The 20083-nt window shown below is 40.5% G+C and overlaps 1 protein-coding gene across 4 annotated transcripts in view; it reads right to left on the bottom strand.

The window, feature by feature from the left end:
* DYNC1I1 (dynein cytoplasmic 1 intermediate chain 1) overlaps positions 1–20083 on the bottom strand; it is a 282823-nt gene that overhangs the window by 84543 nt on the left and 178197 nt on the right. For all 4 annotated transcript variants that reach the window (XM_014859410.3, XM_070508726.1, XM_070508715.1 and 1 more), the window contains one exon: positions 14168–14293. In XM_014859410.3, the coding sequence (XP_014714896.1) occupies positions 14168–14293 (126 nt within the window). The remainder of the gene's footprint in view (positions 1–14167; positions 14294–20083) is intronic.

Raw genomic sequence — 20083 nt, 5'->3', positions numbered from 1 at the left:
GGCCCCTCAGGCTCAGTGCCAGCGAGAACAGAAGTCAGGCTCCAAGTAATCAGGCTTTAGGCAAATATAAATTCTAATATAGGTCTTGGCATTTATACCTAACTTTGTTTTAACTGATATTGCCTATTTTCCAAGGCAACATCTTTCTCATCTTGATACATGTGAACCAGGCAGTAAAAATCCATTGGTCTTTTTGAAAACATTCCATACAGAAGCTTAGAGTGTTTTTCTTTGGGCCAATCTGCCATCAACCTAAGGGTATGGTAAGTTGTGTTCTGTAAGTAAAAATGAAAAGCCTTGCCCTATTTCTGCACTTTTGTTCTTCGCAAGGCATTATGCTTTGCAGCTCTCTGCTATCCCAGAATTAGGCACCAACATTATTAATATGAACTAGTCACACCTATACCATTAAAGGTTTTCAGTAGGAGCTATGTAGAATAGCAATATATGATTTATTTGCTCATTCATATCTTTCCTTGCTTTAGAGGAATTCTGAGGTTGAGAGCAGTAATACATTTATGGGTTGAATTCATTCCACTGATAGGCAGGATTCAATGGTCTTGGGTCTCTCAGGATAAGTATCCATGATATGGACAACATTAAAAAATCCCTAAGGGTTTTGAGGGGAATATTTTTAACTTGATTTTAAAATAATATGGGTTTGAGAAGCTCAAGAGGCTCCTTTTTCATTTATTTTGATATTATTCCTAGAACACAAGAACCAGCTAACCAGCTGTGAACTTATTACAGATTAATAACGGGTAACTGGTTTCCCTTTACACTGTCTATTTGCTAACTAAATGAGTAGCATTGGGGAATAAACAGTTTCTAACTCCCTCAAGCATTTCATAAATGTCCGCTCATGAACAATAGTATACAAACAACAACATTCTTAACTCTTCATTAAAGTAATCGGGCCCTCGATATTTGATTACGAGTCCAGGTTATCACATACTCTTGGTGTTAATATATTTTCATTTCAGTAACAAGGTTCAAAATCAGCAGATATATCAGAGGACGTGATATAGGAAAATTTCTTTTTCTAAAGATTTTATTTTTTCCTTTTTCTCCCAAAGCCCCCCGGTACATAGTTGTGTATTTCAGTTGTGGGTCCTTCTAGTTGTGGCATGTGGGACGCAGCCTCAGCATGGCCTGATGAGTGGTGCTATGTCCGTGCCCAGGATTCAAACTGGTGAAACCCTGGGCCGCCGAAGCCTAGTGCACGAACTTAACCACTTGGCCGTGGGGCCGGCCCCTAAAACTGAAAATTTCTATTTATATAAAGGATAGTTTGGAGCATGTGAATATTTACTTTTCAAAAAAATTCATTTAGTTATCAAGGTCTCCTCTAGTGAGCCATATCTGATTTAAGAACTGGCCTTCTTTCTCCATGTTGTCTGAATTTGTGATGTTTTAAAGAACTTGGCTCAAATGTCCCGCTTACAAAAGGGAGAACATATTGTAATGTTCTAAAGGCAGGAGGTTTGTGTTAAGCCTGTCTCAGTAGCTTTCAATATTTAGAGGGGAAAATCCAGTGAAATCCAGTTCCAAAATGTAGCAAGTCCTCACAATTTGACCAAGGGTATTAAAGGAAATGCCATGAAACCCAGAGGGGGCATGTTCAGAAGTGTGGTTTTGGAGGCAGAGGGATGGCAGGTAGAATACAGGTAGAACTAGCCTTCCCTGAGCACCTTCCCCAGAGTGAAGTCTTTTCAACAATTTTAATGACAATAGTAACTCATGTCGTTATGCCTTTGATGAAATGATGTTAAAGGAAGCCAGGTGAGGACAAAGATGATGAGACACATGAGGAAGGTGGTGGGGGACGGCAGGCGGTACTGTATTGACGTGCTCATTCTCACCCCTGCAGCAACCCAAAGCCAGCTGCCCTGCTCTCAGACTCGCTTCCCTTGACATTCCAAGGTGACTTTGCCTCTGTCTGTGATGAGCAATCCTTCAGGATGGAATGCAAACTCCTGCAGAGGCCAGGGATGGGATAGTTTGCCTTGGAACAGGAGCATGAGCGACACTCAAGCAAGGCAAGATGATGGCTTGGCAAAGGAAGACGAAATCATTTGAGAGAACTCAGGGATTGAATAAGCAATTGGTCCAGAAAACCATGAAAGTTTCTTCAAACCCTGAGATTCCACAATTCTATATATTAATAGGTCTCATAAAAAAAAGTTATCAACTCATACAAATACACAAAAACATGAAAAACAAATTCAGGGCAAAAAACAATCTCTCCCAACTCCCCAGATAGTAGAACATGGTTAAACTATCTTAAAATGGTCATTTGACTTAGCTGGGGTTTACATTTCATTTACTTTTAAAAAAATGATAAGATGAACAAAAGACACAATCTCTGATGACAGATATTAAGTGGGTATGGATGCAGAACCATGGATCAGTAGTTACGATTGACTAACACAATGTCTCTGTCGCTAAAACAAACTTAATTAGATCTATAATGGAAATCACCATGAGTCCGCACGAATTCTGTGCACAGGGTTTGCCTGCTCTCCCCACCATTTTTCTTTGTGTGTGTGTGTGTGTGTGTGTGTGTGTGCATGCACTTTGCAGCTAAAGGAGCCCATTTGCTCTTATTGTGGAGCTCTTTCCAGAAATTAAAAGCCACAATACTAGTTTTCATACATGGAAAGTACTCAAAATGTGTTCCTTTCTCAGGGAACTAAATTCTGTGCCACCTTTGAAGGCCATCAACTGCTGTTTGAAACCTTCTACTTCTATGCTTGTAGAATCTTTGTCCCGTATTTTCTGAAAGGCTTTGAGCCATTGGGTGAACATTCTTCTAGTGGCAATTTGAACATAGCTGAATGCTTTTATTTGTGCCGCAGGTAGCACATGATAATATACATCATTATATTAATACAGAAGGTCTTTTCCAGGAGCTGTTTGCCGCTGCCCAGCTGTGGGACCAGAGGGTGGGATACTTTTGATTTTAGACACAAGGAAGGGGACAGTGGGAGCCAGGCTTTTAGGGATGGAGCCTTTCCGGGCCCCAGGCTAACTGTTATGCATCTTGTGCCAGAGAACACAGTGTGCGACATCACCGTTCACACAGAACACCCCCTGCCCCAAGACTAAAAAACCACATAAGGCAAAATAATTTACTAAAATGTAGACCAAGGGCACTCTCTTTTAGAAACAGTATGTGCAAGCGCAAAGCTGAATAAGCCAAAGGGAAAACTTGTGCCTAAGTTGCTTATCTGCTGTTCTTAGCAAGGTGAGGGGGTCCTGGCGACACTTCGTGGGCTTTCAGAACATTCTGGCCTCACCACTTCATGCTCTGGAATTATTTTTGTCCATTTCTTCATGCTGTCTCTGTAACACAACCTCTTTACATAGTTTATCTCAGGAAATGACAATTGGCTGTCGAATCCCACACAAATTGATTGGATGTGACAGCTCAAAGGAATAAATATTCTGCAGAGAAGAAAGTTTTTACTTATTCTCTTGTATTTTCAATCCTTTTTTACTCCTTCTTGCTTAATTTTATTATTGCAATTAGATCATTTAAAAATCAACACATCGCATACCAGCCTCCCCTAAGAGCAATCATAAGATTTGATGATTTTTCTGATACACAGGCTAGGGTTTCAAATTTGCATTATTTTATCTACTGAATTAACTATGAATTCTAAACCAAACTAACGCTGCCATGTGTTTTTAAACATCTCTAATCTAAACCATCTGGAGAGGCATGGTTTTGCAAAGGCATCCCTTTCAGGACACTCTGTGGATTTTGTCACTGCTTGAGGTTTTGGCAAACCATCAACATTACTATAATTCTCTTTTATGAAATATAGCTTTTGACTAGGATTTGAGAGTCATGGGTGTGTATGTGCATTTATATGAGTGTGGGCACTTGTGTACAATTTTTGCTCCTGTCCCTTTCTCTTTTCAGAAGACCACACTTCGAACAAACTTATTTTAAAGAAATAAAGGTTTTTGTTGTATATAAGGAATAAATTCAATTTCAACAACTCAATATAACACCAGGCCAAGTTATCAAGAAGCAAAGAAGCACTGTTAAATAACACACCTTATGGTACACGGGTGCTGGAAACACTTTTTAAACAAGTAGAAAAGGAGAAAACATCAGCTTTAGAGAACAATGACAAAAAATGTGTAGAGAGAAAATGATTATGGCAACAATGATTTGAAGCATGTAAGATATAAACTCAGTACATCTATGGGGAGATGACAATTAAAAATTGACTAAGCTAAATCTTTTGCCTAATAAAAGCAACATCTTTTTGATTTTTTGGCTAACAATGAAGATATCATTTTAAAATAAATCAAATATAAGCATGATAAAGCAAAGTATAGACTGCTTCTTACGATAAAGGTTAGAAAACTTTCCCCGGAAGTAAGGATGATGACTCAACATCACAAATTCTCTGTGATAATAATGCTTTCAAATAATTTCAAAAATTAACCACAAAAATTGGAAGAATAGCTCTTTTCTGAGAGCTACCATCTGAAATGAATTAAATTAATAATGTGACTACTGGGACATACGAACATCTCTGTATTCATTAATAACACGGCATGTTCAAACAACCCTTTTCATCCGATGATATTAGGCAACTTGAAGATACTCAGACAGACCAGAAGGTTTTAGTTAAGTTTGTAGAGGGGGAGAAAAAGGTCTATTTTTTAGAAATAGATGCCCTAAAGTCCAGAGGGAGGTCCGGGCCTAGAATATAAAGATACCAAAGCAACGTGCAGGCCCCCTCGGAGCTGGTAGACGTCTAGAACAGTCTTGGCAGATGCTTACCTGACCGAGGGCAGCACCACAGTCCACGCCTCTGCTGCTCACTGTGTCCTTTCCTGGAATGGGGTTCTTCTTACCCACACTTCTGAGAGAACAGGTTGCCCTACTGAGATTTCTCTTTCCTTTTAGACCACCTGGTATTCTTTTAAACCTGCTTCTGCCCTTATTAAATGTGGCAGGATCAAGGAAAAGCACAATCTGATATTTTGGAGAATGGAGGCCCCACCCAGGGTGGCCCTGGATCATTTGTCTTCAGGAGGGACAGCTATTAAAAGAGACACTAATCTGGTCTTAGATGAAAGCAGAACATTGGTCAACCCCACCTTCCTTACTGTTGCTCCAGGGTCTGTGGAGTGGGTTCAACATGGCAAATGGCCAGCTAGTTTGTAAAGACTTCAGTGCAGCCATATGACTATGTAGAGACCAGAGGGTTCCTTTACGAAGCCTGTGCCTGAGGCAATCAGTGTGAAGAACGAAGCCAAGGAAGCAAAGGCACCTGTACCTAGCACACGGCAGAAGCGGAGGAGCAGAGATGATATTCAAGCCAGTACACCACCAGTTATTAAAATAATGAGATCATTCTGTACTTGTTGGTAAGATACTTTCCCCCATGGTCTCCCAGGGCTCTCCCACTGCCTGGCCATCCTGGTCCCTCCCCCTCCTGTGCCCCTCAGTCACCACCTCCGAAATTCATCAGCTAAAGATGGAATGCTCGACACAAATGGGGGCGCACATCCATGCATTTGGACAGTGCCATACAGATATTTTGAATTTCATTCCTGCACATTAGATAATAATTGTAACTGATGTTCACTGAGTACATACTCTGTGCCTGAAACTAAGTGATTTATATGTACTCATTTACTATTTTTCTTTCATGTATGACTTGCCCAAGGTCACAGAACTTCTAAGTGGTGGGAGCTGAATTATAATCCCAGGCTGTATGGGCATATAGCCCACTCTTAACCACTACGTGCTAAACTGCCTCCCAGGATTCAGTAAATATCTCATCATCATTTAGTTATGAAACAAATGTTTAAATGATTGGGATGAGAGAACTTTGGAATTGTCTCACGCTCCCTCTTCATTTGGCATTTGTACATAAAAAGCACATATAGGGATCTGACGAACGTGAGAGGAGCTGGCAAGGTGATGGAAAATAGGGCGTGGTGGGGATTGGGGCAAATTGAAGAGTTCTTGTGGAGAGGGAACAGCCTCTCTCGGCTCCAGCCAAGTGTTGCTGTGAGGACCTGGTCATGGTGGATATCCCATAAATATCTGTTGAATGAATGAATGAATCTAAGTTAGGTGAAATTTCTTTAGGAATATATACAAGCGAAAAAAAAAAAAAGAATGCCAAGTTTTAAGCTTCCTCCCAAGTGACTACCATGCAGTCATAGTGAAATAACCAATTGTAAAGAGAATACTTTTATCCTTTTTTCAGCTGAGGAAAATTCACCTTGACCTAACATCTGTTGCTGATCTTCCTCTATTTTGTATGTGGGCCGCTGCCACACCATGGTCACTGACGAGTGCCGTAGGTCCAGGCCCAGGAACTGAACCCAGACCACTGAAGCAGAGTGCACCAAACTTAACCACTAGGCCACTGGGGCTGGCCCAGGAGAATACTTTAATCTTTTCAAAGCAGGTTTACCTATTGCTATAGACTGAATTATGTACCCCCCCAAATTCACATTGCTGAAGCCCTAACCCCCAGTGTGATGGAATTTGCAGATGGGGCCTTTGAGAGGTAATCAGGTTTAGATGAGGTCATGATGTATTAGACACTAGAAGAGCTTGCTTTCCCTCTCTCTCTCTCTCTCTGCCATGTGAGGACATATCGAGAAGGCAGTTGTCTGCAAGCCAGGAAGAGAGTCCTCACCAGAAACCAAAATGGCTGGTACCTTCATCTTGGACTTACCAGTCTCCAGAACTGTGGGAAAATTATTTTCTGTTATATAAGCTACACAGTCTGTGATGTTTTGCTATGGCATCCTGACCAGACTAATATATCTATATTCTATTGCCTCTTGTATCCTCACAATAGTCCTAAGAAGTAGGTAGAACCCCATCAGTATTCAGCCCAGACCCCTGAGAACACCCATTTCCCTTAGACCAAAGGTCCTCTGACCTCAGGGAATGGCTGGGTGGGAGGGTGGTGAGGACAAGGGTAGTGACAGGCAGAAAACTTACTCATATTGCCATTTGGTTTTCATTACACAGCATCAATAATTCCTGGGGCAATTCCTTCATGAAGCACGACTGCAGAAAGCCCAGTTCAGACAGTTATAGCATACAGCGTTAGAGAAGAAAAAGAAGGACATGTAGGGAACTGAACAAAATCTTCAATGTTGGGGTTTTGTGCCTCTAACACATATGCACATTAATGGGGCAGAACAAATGCTAGCAAGTCTGAGTTTTCGTAAGAATATTAAACTTCAGTTTGATCGCTTGCGATAGGACATGGTTAGACAAAGAAAACAATTTAAAAGCAATTTGTTTGGAGGTGTATTCTCACGGCATCCTCTGCATCACGCAGCTCACTCAGTCGCTGGTACCGTATATACTCTCCTTCACTGCTATTTTCAGATAAGGAATCGTCAGTGATACAAGCTATTCGCTATAATCCTGGTGATAATTCTAATTTCCCTAGATGAATCCCACTGATCAATTCTGCTTCTTCTTGTGTTACTTTTTGGAGAAGATTCCAGAAAGAGGGCAGATAAAGAATGAAAGCTGGCAAGGCAGATTTTCTGCTTCCAGCTTCCTGGGCCAAAACCGAAAAAGAAGTTCCTGCTGTTTCATTTAATAAGCGTCAGTGTCTAGTTCAAGCCACGATTGTCCAACCAGTCATACGCAATTGGCATAAAAGAAGTGTCTCCAAATGTCTGCTTTTCATTTCAGCAGGTATATTTAAACTCTCTTATGTCTTTTCCTAAAGGCACAACATAGCACTGCTGTGCTGCTGTTTCTCTTGTCTGATCCATATAATTTGAATCTTTAATATAAGAGCTTAATTTTACCTCTATGTCATAGGTATTCTTTAATTTTCCATAACTGTTTACTTGGAAATGTGTATTACAATCTATGCAGCAATGGTTGCCATTTCCTCTTCTGGGTTTCTCCAGCCTGCAGTACATCCAGAATTGCATTTGAAAACTGTTTGAGTCTTACTTACATTAGTTAGCACGTTCTTGTCCAGGGACTCTGTTCTCCAATTACTAAGCACCTATTACATGTTTTCATTTTGTCATCCCAGGAACTCATTTTGAATATCTAGCCCTAGTTGTCAAAGAACTTTCTTTTCTTTCATCTCCTTCTCTTTTTGACTTCTACTGAGTAACCACTCCTTGCCACATCCAAGAGAAAAGCTTAGAAAATGCCTTTATTTTCTTTTATCAGCAAGGCCATAAAAATGTTACCCTTCCTTTAATTAAAATAAAATAAAAATCCTCAAGTCAAATTATAACACTTCTCTGGTCATAATATACCTTGGAAAATGCATTTAAATTAATTTATATCTTTGTGTCCATCGCTGTTTTGTCGATTTGGATTATGTGCCATCATCTGGGCTGGGGGAGGGACAAAAATGATGGGAGAAGAAATCAAGTTTAGTACAATAAACCATAGTTCCACCAGAGACTGGAGGAAGTCTGCTTTCCACGACATGACAACAAAGCCTCGACAACCCCCCAGGTCCCTCTGCAGTGTGGTCAGCTAGGAGCAAAGCTGCAAGTCCTGACTTTCCATCCCTTCTCCTAACCACCAGCCCACATTCCCTCCTGTGTTACCATCACTCCTCATGGGGGAACTCTCTTCAAGGTCAGTGGGAACCTCACGCTGAACCAAACGCTGGATGGCTAAAGCCGTGAGCTGCAATCTCATCTTCGTGAGAAGTGAAGCCACATATGAGAAAAAAATCAGCTGAGGATTTTAAACACTGGAACAAATGAGGTTAGTTGGTATCACCTCACTTCACATTCTACTTTCCGCCTGAAACAGTGAGGGTTTTAGGTCATCGTCAGTTTCATGTCATTGTCAGATAATGCTTAAAAAGAGAATGCCAAGAACAAAGAAATTAAATCGGGAAAAAATAAAAGTAAAAATAAAAACCTCTGACCAAGCCTCTAAATATAGCTTCTCCACTTACCTCAATGCAGATAATTCTAAGATATATATTTCTGATTCTATTCATTCCATTTAAAAGAGAAAGACCACACCAGGGTAAGCAACGCAGGGTGGTCAGAAGGCATAATCTAATGACAGTGTGTGGAAGCCACTACAGAAGACGGCAGGAGAGCTGCCAGACTGTGTGGTGGGGCTGAGTGGCTGATTTCTATGCAGAGTCCACCGATATTTTCCAAGTATGGACAGCTCTTATTGAAATGAAAAGAGAAAATGCAGGACCAGAGCCCACACGAAAAATTCAGTTTAGCAAAGACATGAAACTGCCCACAGAAGTAGAAGGTACTTGGCCTTACTATTCTTAACAGAGAGAAATGAGCCTTCATTCTGTAATCTTTTTATGATTAGGCTAAAAGCCTGTCAGTCTTTGCTAAAGAACACTGAACCTGATGTCTGCTTCTTATGCCTTTACTTTCTAGTGCCTGAAATGATGCTTTTCTGAGCCATTGAATTAATTTGCAATTATATACTTCTGAAAAACATGAAGAATCTGCAGAGATCAGCAAAAAATCGATGGCTAATGCGATTATTCCAAAATGATAAAAGTACAATCATCATAAGGCACCCGCTGTTTCTCCCTATCCGCAGGAAAGAGGTTCTGACCAAGCAAACTGTCTCACTTTGAAGTTATTGCAAAATCACAGGAGAGTGTGGAAACACATTCCAACTACCTGATCTCAGTGAGAGAGTGTCTAAAAGGTAGCAGTTGTAAATAAATAAGCTTTACCAAACATCAGACAGGAGGTAGAAGGAGAGTGATAGGTCAGTGAGGGGTGGGTCTTGGTTTTTCTCACATGGATTTCAATTCTGTGGGCTCTCCAAATTCCCCTCTAGGTTTAGAAGATGGTAAAGAGAGCCACCTCTGGGACCACGTCTAACCAATATCTTATAAGTGGCAGGCCACCAAAAATACACCTCCAATGAACCGTGCAGCCTTTGCTGTCAAGCCCCGCAGTCTCCCATCATTGGACACAGCCCAGGAGACAGCATCATATAGACGTAGAATGAGCCTTGGATCCGGTTCTACTGCTCACTAGCTGGGGAAGTCCTAAAGTGCAAAATCTCTCAATTGGAAAAGGAGATTAATAACATCTTTTCTGCTTCCCTGTTATAAGGATCAATGAGATTATGAAGGCAGAAGTGCTAGGAAAATGTAAAATAAAAGACAAATGCAGTTATCTATAGCTATTAGAGTTCAGTGCATGGTAACCAAACCACCTGTATCATTTTTTCTCCCCACTTCACCTCCATCCACTAATTCATCTATGACTTCCCTGGCTGCCCAAGTTACTCTGGTTTGGTCTCTTATCAGCTCAGTCATACACAGTATCAGAGCACTTTTGTTTTCTTTTGGTAGCCATTGATATTTACCTGGCTTTTACCCTAACGTCATGGATATCGACTGTGGCGAGGTGTGTAACTATCCCACTATCCCAAACAGTACTCTCCCATGCACAGCGTCCCTAACGTCATGTTCAACGTGGTCTTAGGCCCATTCCCGGAAAAACAACTCTGGGTCTTCTGACTACTCACCGCAAAAGCAGATCCCAGCAACGAGTGAGCTAGAGAAAGTGAGTGTGTTTGTGAGAGTGGGGAGACGTGGAGTGGGAAGGGGCAGGCGAGTCGGTTAGGAATTTCTCAGATATGGTCAGCTAGGAGATCAGCATCAGAGCAATAAAGGCAAGAAATGCCTCTCTAGTTTGGGTCAAAGAGGAAAATGGAACTGTGGGACAAAAATAAAAGTCCCACATTTCCAATAAAGATGCTGACTAGTTTTGCCACCTTATCATCCCCTTTCTTCATCTCTCCTCTACTTTCCAGTGGTGTTCAACTATTACTGCATATTCAAACCACTTGGGAGCGTTTAAAACTGCCCAGGCTGAACCCCAGACTAGTTAAATCACAGTCTCTGTGGGTAGAATGCAGGCATCAGTAATTCTTAAGGTTGCCCTGGTGATTGCAATGATCAGCTAAGATGGAAAACACAGCTCTGTTCCATTTTTTTCTATTCATCCCTCCCCCTGCCCCATGCCACACCACACACCTGCATGGTCACCTGGCTGGATCCGCTCCTAATGCAGCATGAGGCACTACATGGGCTTCGAGCTGACTTCCAACCTGGCTTTGCTAGTCACAGGCACCCGCCCTAGTTTCATGACTTCTCTAAGCCACAGGTGGTGAGAGGAACTTACAACAATGAATGTAAAGGGTAGATTCTCAATACATATTAGTATCTTTTGCTTTTTAATAGATTCAATGTCACAGAGACATTCCCTATGTCCTCAGATTACTGTTTTCTTCTTACCTATTAGGAAAGCTCCCATTCACTTACTGTCTAACAATTTCAAAGTTGGTCACTCTAGGTACATTTGCTATTAGCCCAAAGTCATCTGAAATTAGTAGGACTTTAGGAGTTGTGAAAGATATTGGTTTCCTGGATTGCTCTTAGATGAAATCCAGGGATGATGGTTAATTTTATGCGTCAACTTGGCTAGGCTATGGTACCTAGGTTTTTGGTCAAATACAAGTCCAAATGTTAGTGTGAAGGTATGTTTTAGATGTGATTAACTTTTAAATCAGTAGATTTTGAGTAAAGTAGATTATCCTCCATAATGTGGGTAGGCCTCATCCAATCAGCTGAAGGCCTTAAGAGCAAAGACAGGCTTCCGAAGAAGTACCAAATTCTAAATCTCTCTGTCTCTGCCACCGTCTCTGTCTCTCTCCCTCCCTCTCTCTCTCTCTCTATAAATATAGACACACAGAGTGTGTCTCTGTGGGTCTGTGTTTGTATATGTCTCTGTCACTCTCTTTCTCTATCTCTCTCTATACTATTGGTTCTGTTTCTCTGGAAAACCCTGACTAATACACGAGTGGTCCTCAGAAGGGCTTGATAATTACTTTTGCTCTGCCCACTTCTTCCTTCTCCTCTCTGGAGAAGAATCAAAGTTGTCCCCTTTTTCACCTTCCCAAAGCTGGTGATACATTCCGTCCCCTACAGCTAGAGCAGTTTAAGAGAAATAATTGAATAACAGAAACTAGGTACTATAGCGGTATTCAGTAATTTAGGTTTTCATAAGCTTTTCTAAACATGTTTTTCATAAATATTGAGGGTCATTTATAGGAAGTACTTATTATTTATATCTGAGTAGCACAATCATGATTTTCGATATCTTTGAATACGTGTTTGGTTAAACTGAGTAGCTTCTATTTGATACCTCGAGTCTGAGGGTCTTCATGGTCTTTCACACATGTCATTTAATCAAGCCCAAAGTTTAAAAGTATTAGAATGCTCATTTTCTCAGGGAGGATGCCAGGTAGAGTTTAGAACCCCCGTTTGTTTCTGGTCACCAGATGAAGTGAAGGTGGTAGCAGGAATTTGGAAAATACAGAGAAATTTTAGTCAGCATCTTTTGGTATTCAAAGTACTTCTGACTTAAAAAAAAAAATCAAGAGTATATTTTCTTCTAAAATACATATACTGGATCATTTAAGGGAGAAACTAAAAGTGAAACTAAATGCTTGTTGGTAAAATCTTTAGTAAATGATCCCAAAGATACTAGGAGAGGAAAGAAACGATGCTCTTTTCAATCAGTATTGGTATTACCTATTCTGTAATAAAACAGGTAATTTTAAAATTCCAGTTAATTCCAAAGACCTTTGGAATTTGCTTCTTCACTCAGCATTATTATGCTCCTACTGACCTCTTTACTATGCAATGTTGTGAATATTAAGCACATTACCAAACTGTTATCACAGGCCACCTATAGTCAGTTAATATAATAAAAAAATTTTAATTATGATTAACATCATGTACATTGACTAAAACAATATAATATGTTATCTCTTATATTTTTTAAAATTCAAGATACACATTCTGTAATACCAAAATAATTTAAATGGCACTGTTTTTCAAAAATGTGCTTCTGCTTATCCTATAATCCTTTTAGTATTTTCCTGGTAATTCATCAAACCTCTTGTAACTGAACAAAATTAGGATTTTGTGCTTCTATGTTTACAGAAAGAGCATATCAAGCTGACAAATTTGATAATCTTAAAAAAAAAGAAAGAAAAAACTGTTCTTATTTCAAAGGTTCAAAAAATAAAGGTTATTTACTATGCAGACTTAGACTTCTTGTTTTTAAGATAGCAAATTAGAAAAACATGGCCAGAGTTAGAGGTTACTCAATCAGGTTGAAGCTGGGACTTTTATTCCAGCAGCTCCTGTTCCTCAAATTATATCTGATAATGTTCTAAAGTGTAAACATAGTTTAGTTCAAAAAGATACTCAGCTCTTAGATAGAAAATGGCACTAAGCTTCCAAGTATCAACAGGTTTCCCACCCGCTCCAGCCGATTTATTTGTATTTGGAGTAATCTGCTTCTCAGTTCCTCTGAATCATAATATTTGAGGAACTGAAACTATAAGCTGGAATGTTTGTTTTGCATTTTCCTGTGCATAATCACAGGATAGGGGTATTAATAAAGGGGTTGGGGTACTGGCCACTTCTGAGGCCTATTATTTAGGCAGAGGCAAAGCCGAATGTGTGCAAGTGTAACATAATTTCGGTCTTTATTGTATTGAATGGGAGAGAAGACAAATGTGTCAGCAGACACAAGGAGTAAAATATCCAAAACGATTTGGAATGATCTCTGCACTTGCAAACTGGAAATAGCATCTATATTTCTCAACAATTCAAGAAATGTTTGTGATAAGTATTCCCCTAAACTGGCTACAAAAATATTATCTGTAAGCAAGATGGCGCCCATAAACTTAAAATTGGCAAAATCCCACTCAGCTGCATTTAAGAAAGAGGAGGGAGCTTGAAATGGTAGTATTCTGACGATGTCCACCTGGGTGGGCAAGCACATGTTGCTGCTAAGCAGAGGAAGTGGTGTACCAGGATTTCTTCATAAGTGCGAGGTCTTTATAAACTCATCCTCATGGGGGCTGTTTTAAATAGAAAGAAAATGACACACAGTCCCCAACCAGGCTTCCTAACTGTTTGGAGAGGGTTGCCACTTTCCCAAAACATTAGGTTACTGTGGGGGAATTTTCCAAAATTGTCAACAATTCCATTTTTAAACTCGGTTCGTCCTCTCCACATAAGACAGATGCAAGGCAGCATGAACTATATTTGGTCTAGAGGGAGATGTAAGTTATTTTTACTATGCTGACTCCTACCTGACAGTGGAAGACGTATTCTGGTGTGGTTTTCTTAAACTTCATGTTCCAAACCAAGGCCACTCCATCTGGTTCATGGGGAGCATCTTCATTGTTGTTGTAGGAAGCGACCATCAGCTCAGGGTACTGAATGGAAGAGATAACAAGGAGGAATTAGGCCAAGATGACAACACAAGGAAAACTTTCTTATTCCTACATACGCATGCTATATTACATACTTAAAATGGCACTTCCTTTTTAAGTTGTGGCATATTTAATACCAACTACAGACTGGACCTATTGCAATCTGGTTTCTGCCTCCAATGTTCCACAGGCGCTTGCTGGAGTCAAAAACTACCAAACTGCACACGTGGCTGGCCCTTTCTATATTATCGGACATTTGGTTACTCCCTCCTTTCTCCTACCTTGCCTTCCATTACATCTTTCTCTCCTCATTTTCTTCCTGACCACTCTTTTTCAGTCCCTACAGGTTCTCCTTCTGTTACAAATTCCAAGAGGGGCTGCTGTTTGCCCTCTTTTGTGTCTTTGTCTACACGTTCTCCCTGGGTGTTCTCATCTACTCCAAAGGCCTTAATAAGCATTAATATGCTGACAATGTTCAAATCTATATCTCTAGGCTTGATTTGTCTCTGAGCTGCAGATCTTAGAGCTGACTGCCTACTGGGGATTTCTCAGGGCTGTCCATAGACACATCAAATACACTGCATAGAAAAATGAGCTTATTGCCTTCTACAAAAACCTGCTGCTCTTTAATGTTCCTTCTTTTGGTGCCTTTCACTAACATTCACTTAGCTCCCCAGGCCAGACACTCCACATTCATTTTCACTCCCTCCTCTTTCTCATCCCACATACTGTGTTTCACTTCTTCCTCAATACTTTTCAAATGGATGTTTTCTTTCCATCCTTAAGGTGAGAGCCTCCTAAACTAATTTCTTGTCTGAGTGAAGGCAACAACTGCCTAATGACTTCCTGCTTCCAGACTTCCCAGTTCCCACCCTTACCTACTCCACTCTCCATTTTTTGTCAATACAACTTTATAAAACATACATTTGGCCAAGTCACTCCTCTGCTTAAAACACTTCAATGGCTTATCATTACTTTCAAGATAAAATTTAGTCATATAGAATCTTTCACGATCCGTCACTTTGTTCTTCCTCTGCTTAAGCTCTTACAACTTCCCCTTCCCCATCCTACCCCTACACCCCATGACCCAGGCTCACTGGGCTAGTTCTGAGGTTCATAGGTAAGGCCTCTGTACTTATGAGTCTGACACTCATTCTCATTGGAATGCCTCTTCTGTGTGGTTTACATCATTAACTTGTAAGACTCAATGCAGGCATCAAGTTCTCCAGACAATCCTAACTAATCATCCATCACCCCTCCTTGCCTCTCATTGGCTCCCTTGGCATTATATGTGTTCCCCAAGCAAAGCACTTGTCAAATTATATTATGATTTTTTCCTACGTGTGTCTCCTATTAGTTTGTAAGCTCTTTGAGCATAGGGACTGGCTTTATTGACCTCTGAATTTAGGGTCTAGTAAATCCCAGCACATAACAAACTTGTGCCAAAATCTATTGAATTACAAATGTTATTTTTTATTTTAGTAACTCTATGCTCCATGGAAAGACCTTATATTTAATCCTTTGTTGTCAAATAATGCCAACAGTTACAGACATAAGTGCAAGAAACACAAGCAGTAAAATAGCAAGGACTCTACCTTGAGTAGAAACACCTACTCACCCTATGTGAACTCTGTGCTGTGTGTTATTAAAAAAACTGAGGATGAATCTTGTGGGAAGTAATTATGAGTTAGAATACATTTCATGAAAATGCCATTCCTACCTGGGATTCCCATAAGGCACCTCCATTAAAAATAGCATCAGGATTATGGCAGATCATAGCACTCTTTGATCACAGATAATTTAATTTTTCCTTCTTTTCCACTATGCTGTGTAAATATTTAACAGAAGACTGTTCTTATAAATTTGAATATCAACTTTTTTTTCTATCAAAAATAATTAAGCCTAAGTCTTCAATGTGGCTTTTTTCATTCTTTCAGCGCCCTCAACTTAAGAAAGCTGCAGAGCGTTACAACTTGCTGGTTGATGCGGAGGAAGTCTAAGCCTACAACGATACACATGAATGTGGCCACCAGGAGATGTAATCATTCTTTATTAGAAAACATTCCTCAGTGGCTGAATCAAAGGCCTATTAGGAAAGGCCTTTGATTCAAAGCCCATTCAAAGAAACTAACATCCAGATAAACACAGAAGTCTCCAGACTGTCCATCTGAAGTTTAACTATGTCACATGTGAAAAGGCAACTTTATAAACATCAACACCACTACCATAGCAGCCAATGAGCAGCCAGATGTGTCTGGAATAATATCCCACAGCTTCACATCTGGGTCTCATCGCTGGCTCCTACTTGTAGCTTTTCTTTTTTCCATTAAAAAATGTTTTAAATTATTTGGCTTTAAAACTCCTTTAGAAAACAGGGAGAGTTTTAAGAAAATATCAGTGAAGTGCCTCAGGCGTAATTTCTATAACTGGGATCATAAGTCCTAAAGATACTGACTTCACTCTTATCTCATGTAAATTTCTATGATTTCAAAGTCTCTTCTAGCATGCATTTTTCTGTTGTTTGTTTGAACACAACTGGTTGTATTTTCTTATTCTCCAATAAAATGTAAATCTCTGAACAATTATTTAAAGCTTAAATGTTAAAATTATGATTTTAAAAAGAATATGAACAATTATGAAGTTTGTGATTATTCATGGCAATGGATTATCCAATGTTTAACCTGGGAGAATTTTACCCGGAAATTATCAGATCTTCTCTCAAGCTGTTTGTTCTTAGAGAGAAATAAAATCTGACATTTATTGGAGAGGAGGGAACCAACATGTTTTAAGTGCCCATTATGTGCCAGACACTGAGCTGGATAATGTGTTAACTCATTTGGTCCTTGCAATCCTCTAAAGTAGGCAACAGTTTTCCCCTTCCTACAGATGAAGAAGCCGAGGGTCCCCAGGTAAGTAACTTGTTCTGAGGGTTTTCGCTAATAAACCAAGAAGTGAGAACACTGCTTGAAGTCTGTTTGGCTTCAAAGGCCATGTCCCTTCCAGTCCACTGTGGCATGTGTCACGTGCCTCCTATGCATATGTTAGGCATTGTGCCCGGTGAAATGTGGAACAAGAATGTCAACAATAACATGCTTTGCTCTGTGGGAACTCACCATTCAGTAGAGGGAGGTAAGACACATGTATGAATATCTATAACACAAACATAAAAGCAGAACACGATATGTGCTAAGAGGGAGTTGTAAGCAAGGTAAGCAAGCGAGAGGAGAAAATAACCATTTTAGATGGCATGGCTTGTGGCAGGGAGAGAAATTCGAATGGACTTGTGAGAAGAAATGAGACTCGAGTTGGGCCTTGTCAGATGAGTATGTTATTAGCAGAGAAGAGAGAGAGTATGGACAAGGGCACGAATATGGGTGCAGGAGATTTCTCTTGGATATCCGCCTGTTTCACAGTGACTCTCCCATCTTTGGAGATTATCTCAATATACAGGTGTCTAACTTCCCAGGGACAACTAATTCATTGCAGGGTTGATACTTGACCCAGCTAGGCAAATCACATTCTCTAAGCTAGCTATTATAAATTTTGAACTGAGACACAGAACCTATGGGCTGGCAAATGAGTCAGGTTATGACAGCATCCTATTGGTGAGGTCCCTCAAGCTGCCCAGGTTTCCACTCTTCTTGAGTCCCAGTTCTTCATCGTTTCCACGGATTCCCTAAGTACACCAGAGGTTCTCCAATAAATTCCCCTTTTTGCTTAAGCTAGCCAGAGGTAAAGTTTTCTTAACTAACGCAGAGTTGAAGAACATGTTCAGGAGACATCAGATGGTAGCATTTGGCTGGGAGGCAGGTTATGTGAAGAGGTGAAAAAGAAGAAAGGACTGGAAATGCCCCAGGGCATCCTCACAGAAGTCACTGAGTACAGGCTAACAATTTGAGACTTTACTCTGGGGACAGTAGGAGTCACATTCCACAACTACTGCTAGTACTACTCTCACTACTAGGTCATATTTATTGAGTACTTTTTCTGTACTAGATACTGCTTAAATGTTAAGTGCTTTAAATACATTAGCTCACTTAATACTCACAGTAAACATGTGAGCTAGGTATTATCATAATTTTATGAATGAGGAAACTTAAGCCAAAAGAAGTCAGGCAACTTGTCCAAGGTAATATTGAGAGCATATAAGTAATCTGTGCAAATACCAATGTGGTAAAAGTACTTATAATGACTCAACAGTGTAGAGACTTGAGGTAGGATGACCAGTTAGGAAGCTATTTCCTAATAAAAGCAAGAAGTAGAGGGCATGACATAAAGTAGATGCCAAATCTACATGTTAGTGTATTTGAATCGGTGTCAGTGGTAGTCATTGCTACTGTAAATTCGATTGGATTTGGCAGCAAGCGAGCTGTCAGACATCACTTGGGTTTGTATCTTGGATGATTGCAATGTTGGAGGATGCAATTTACATGTGAAAGGAGTATCTATGGTGGAAGTAAGATCATGAGTCTGGTTTTGTGCAAGTCTGGGAAATCTGTTATGTGGTATGTGGATAGCATTATTGACCCCCTCTGCTACACAATGTTCAATGAGTGACAAAGTTGACATAATTCCTCAAGTGCCCAAATTTCTTCCAGGGAATAATGTTTGGTGGATATTTTGTAAATGTTGCAAAGTTAAAGTGTTCTTCTTTAAGAAGCCCAGGAGATCAAAGCAAAGCTATGCAGAAACCTTATAGTTCCTTCCTTTTTTCCCCGTCTGCTCCCTCCTGTCCCATTCAGGTAATTATCCTAGGTGTACATGTAACTATTAGACTCCAAGCTGTGCCTTTATCCTTCTCTTGTTTCTTAACATAATTAGATTGATTCTAGATCCATTTAGGAAGTCTCCATCCCATAAGCATGTAAACCTGGTCTTTTGAACCCCACAAAAGTGTTATGATATAGGAGCTGAGGGTTCCAATTCTTTCTTTCTCATGCTCCATATGAAACACATTTTTCAGAACTGCAAACCTCTTCACTACAGTGTAGATGAGCAGGTTACACAAAACTGGTCCCTCCATGGTGGAGTTCCTGCCCTTTACAGTTTCACTTCCTGCAACAAAAACATCACACAGAACCCTACGTGGAAACAAATCCATCCATGGGCATATGGCCCATCGCAAGCTGAGGCCAGGCAGGGACCAGCCCCGCTGATGCCGGCCCTGCTCCCTCCTCAGGAAGCATTATCAGCTGACCCGGGAACACAGTAAAAGTGCCTCTGAGGAATGTGTCAGGTAAGGTTCCTGTATAATTTCCAGACTCTGAACAAGTGAACAAGCCAAGCTAAGTGTATCCTCAGGCTTGGATCTGATTTCTGTGCACACACCCAAGCGTGCTCACAGACCACCCACGCACTGGCAGAAAGAGGCTGGGCAAACTCTGCTGGTATTAGTCTCGGCACGATCATGCACTGTGTGCTCTGTTGTTTGCATGGGAAAGGAGATTCAAGAGGAGAGAACACTCACCCACTTGGTGGCTGATGACAGTCCAGTTGTGGGGGACTACCTTCCTCTTCAGTTCTCCTGTTCCCCAGTAGAATTAAATGGGGCTCTTCACATCATCTTTTTTGCTGCTCTGCCTACAACGCACTCTTCTCCCCTCCACTGGTCTAAATCCCAGTCTTCCGAGAAGCCCTGTCTGACCAGAGACAGATCCCAATGCCCACTGAACTCTGAAAGCACTTGCTACCTGCCCATATCATTCAGCACTTATAACCTCTCCTGGTTCCAGATTCACAGGCCTTCTGCAGGAGGCAGTGGTAAACAGAATATGCCTTGAAGTGCTAAAAGAC

This window comes from Equus asinus, chromosome 1 (assembly GCF_041296235.1).
Source record: "Equus asinus isolate D_3611 breed Donkey chromosome 1, EquAss-T2T_v2, whole genome shotgun sequence".
Taxonomy (NCBI): Eukaryota; Metazoa; Chordata; class Mammalia; order Perissodactyla; family Equidae; genus Equus; species Equus asinus.
The sequence above is the reverse complement of the archived record's forward strand: the minus strand, read 5'-3'. Positions and strand labels throughout refer to the sequence as shown.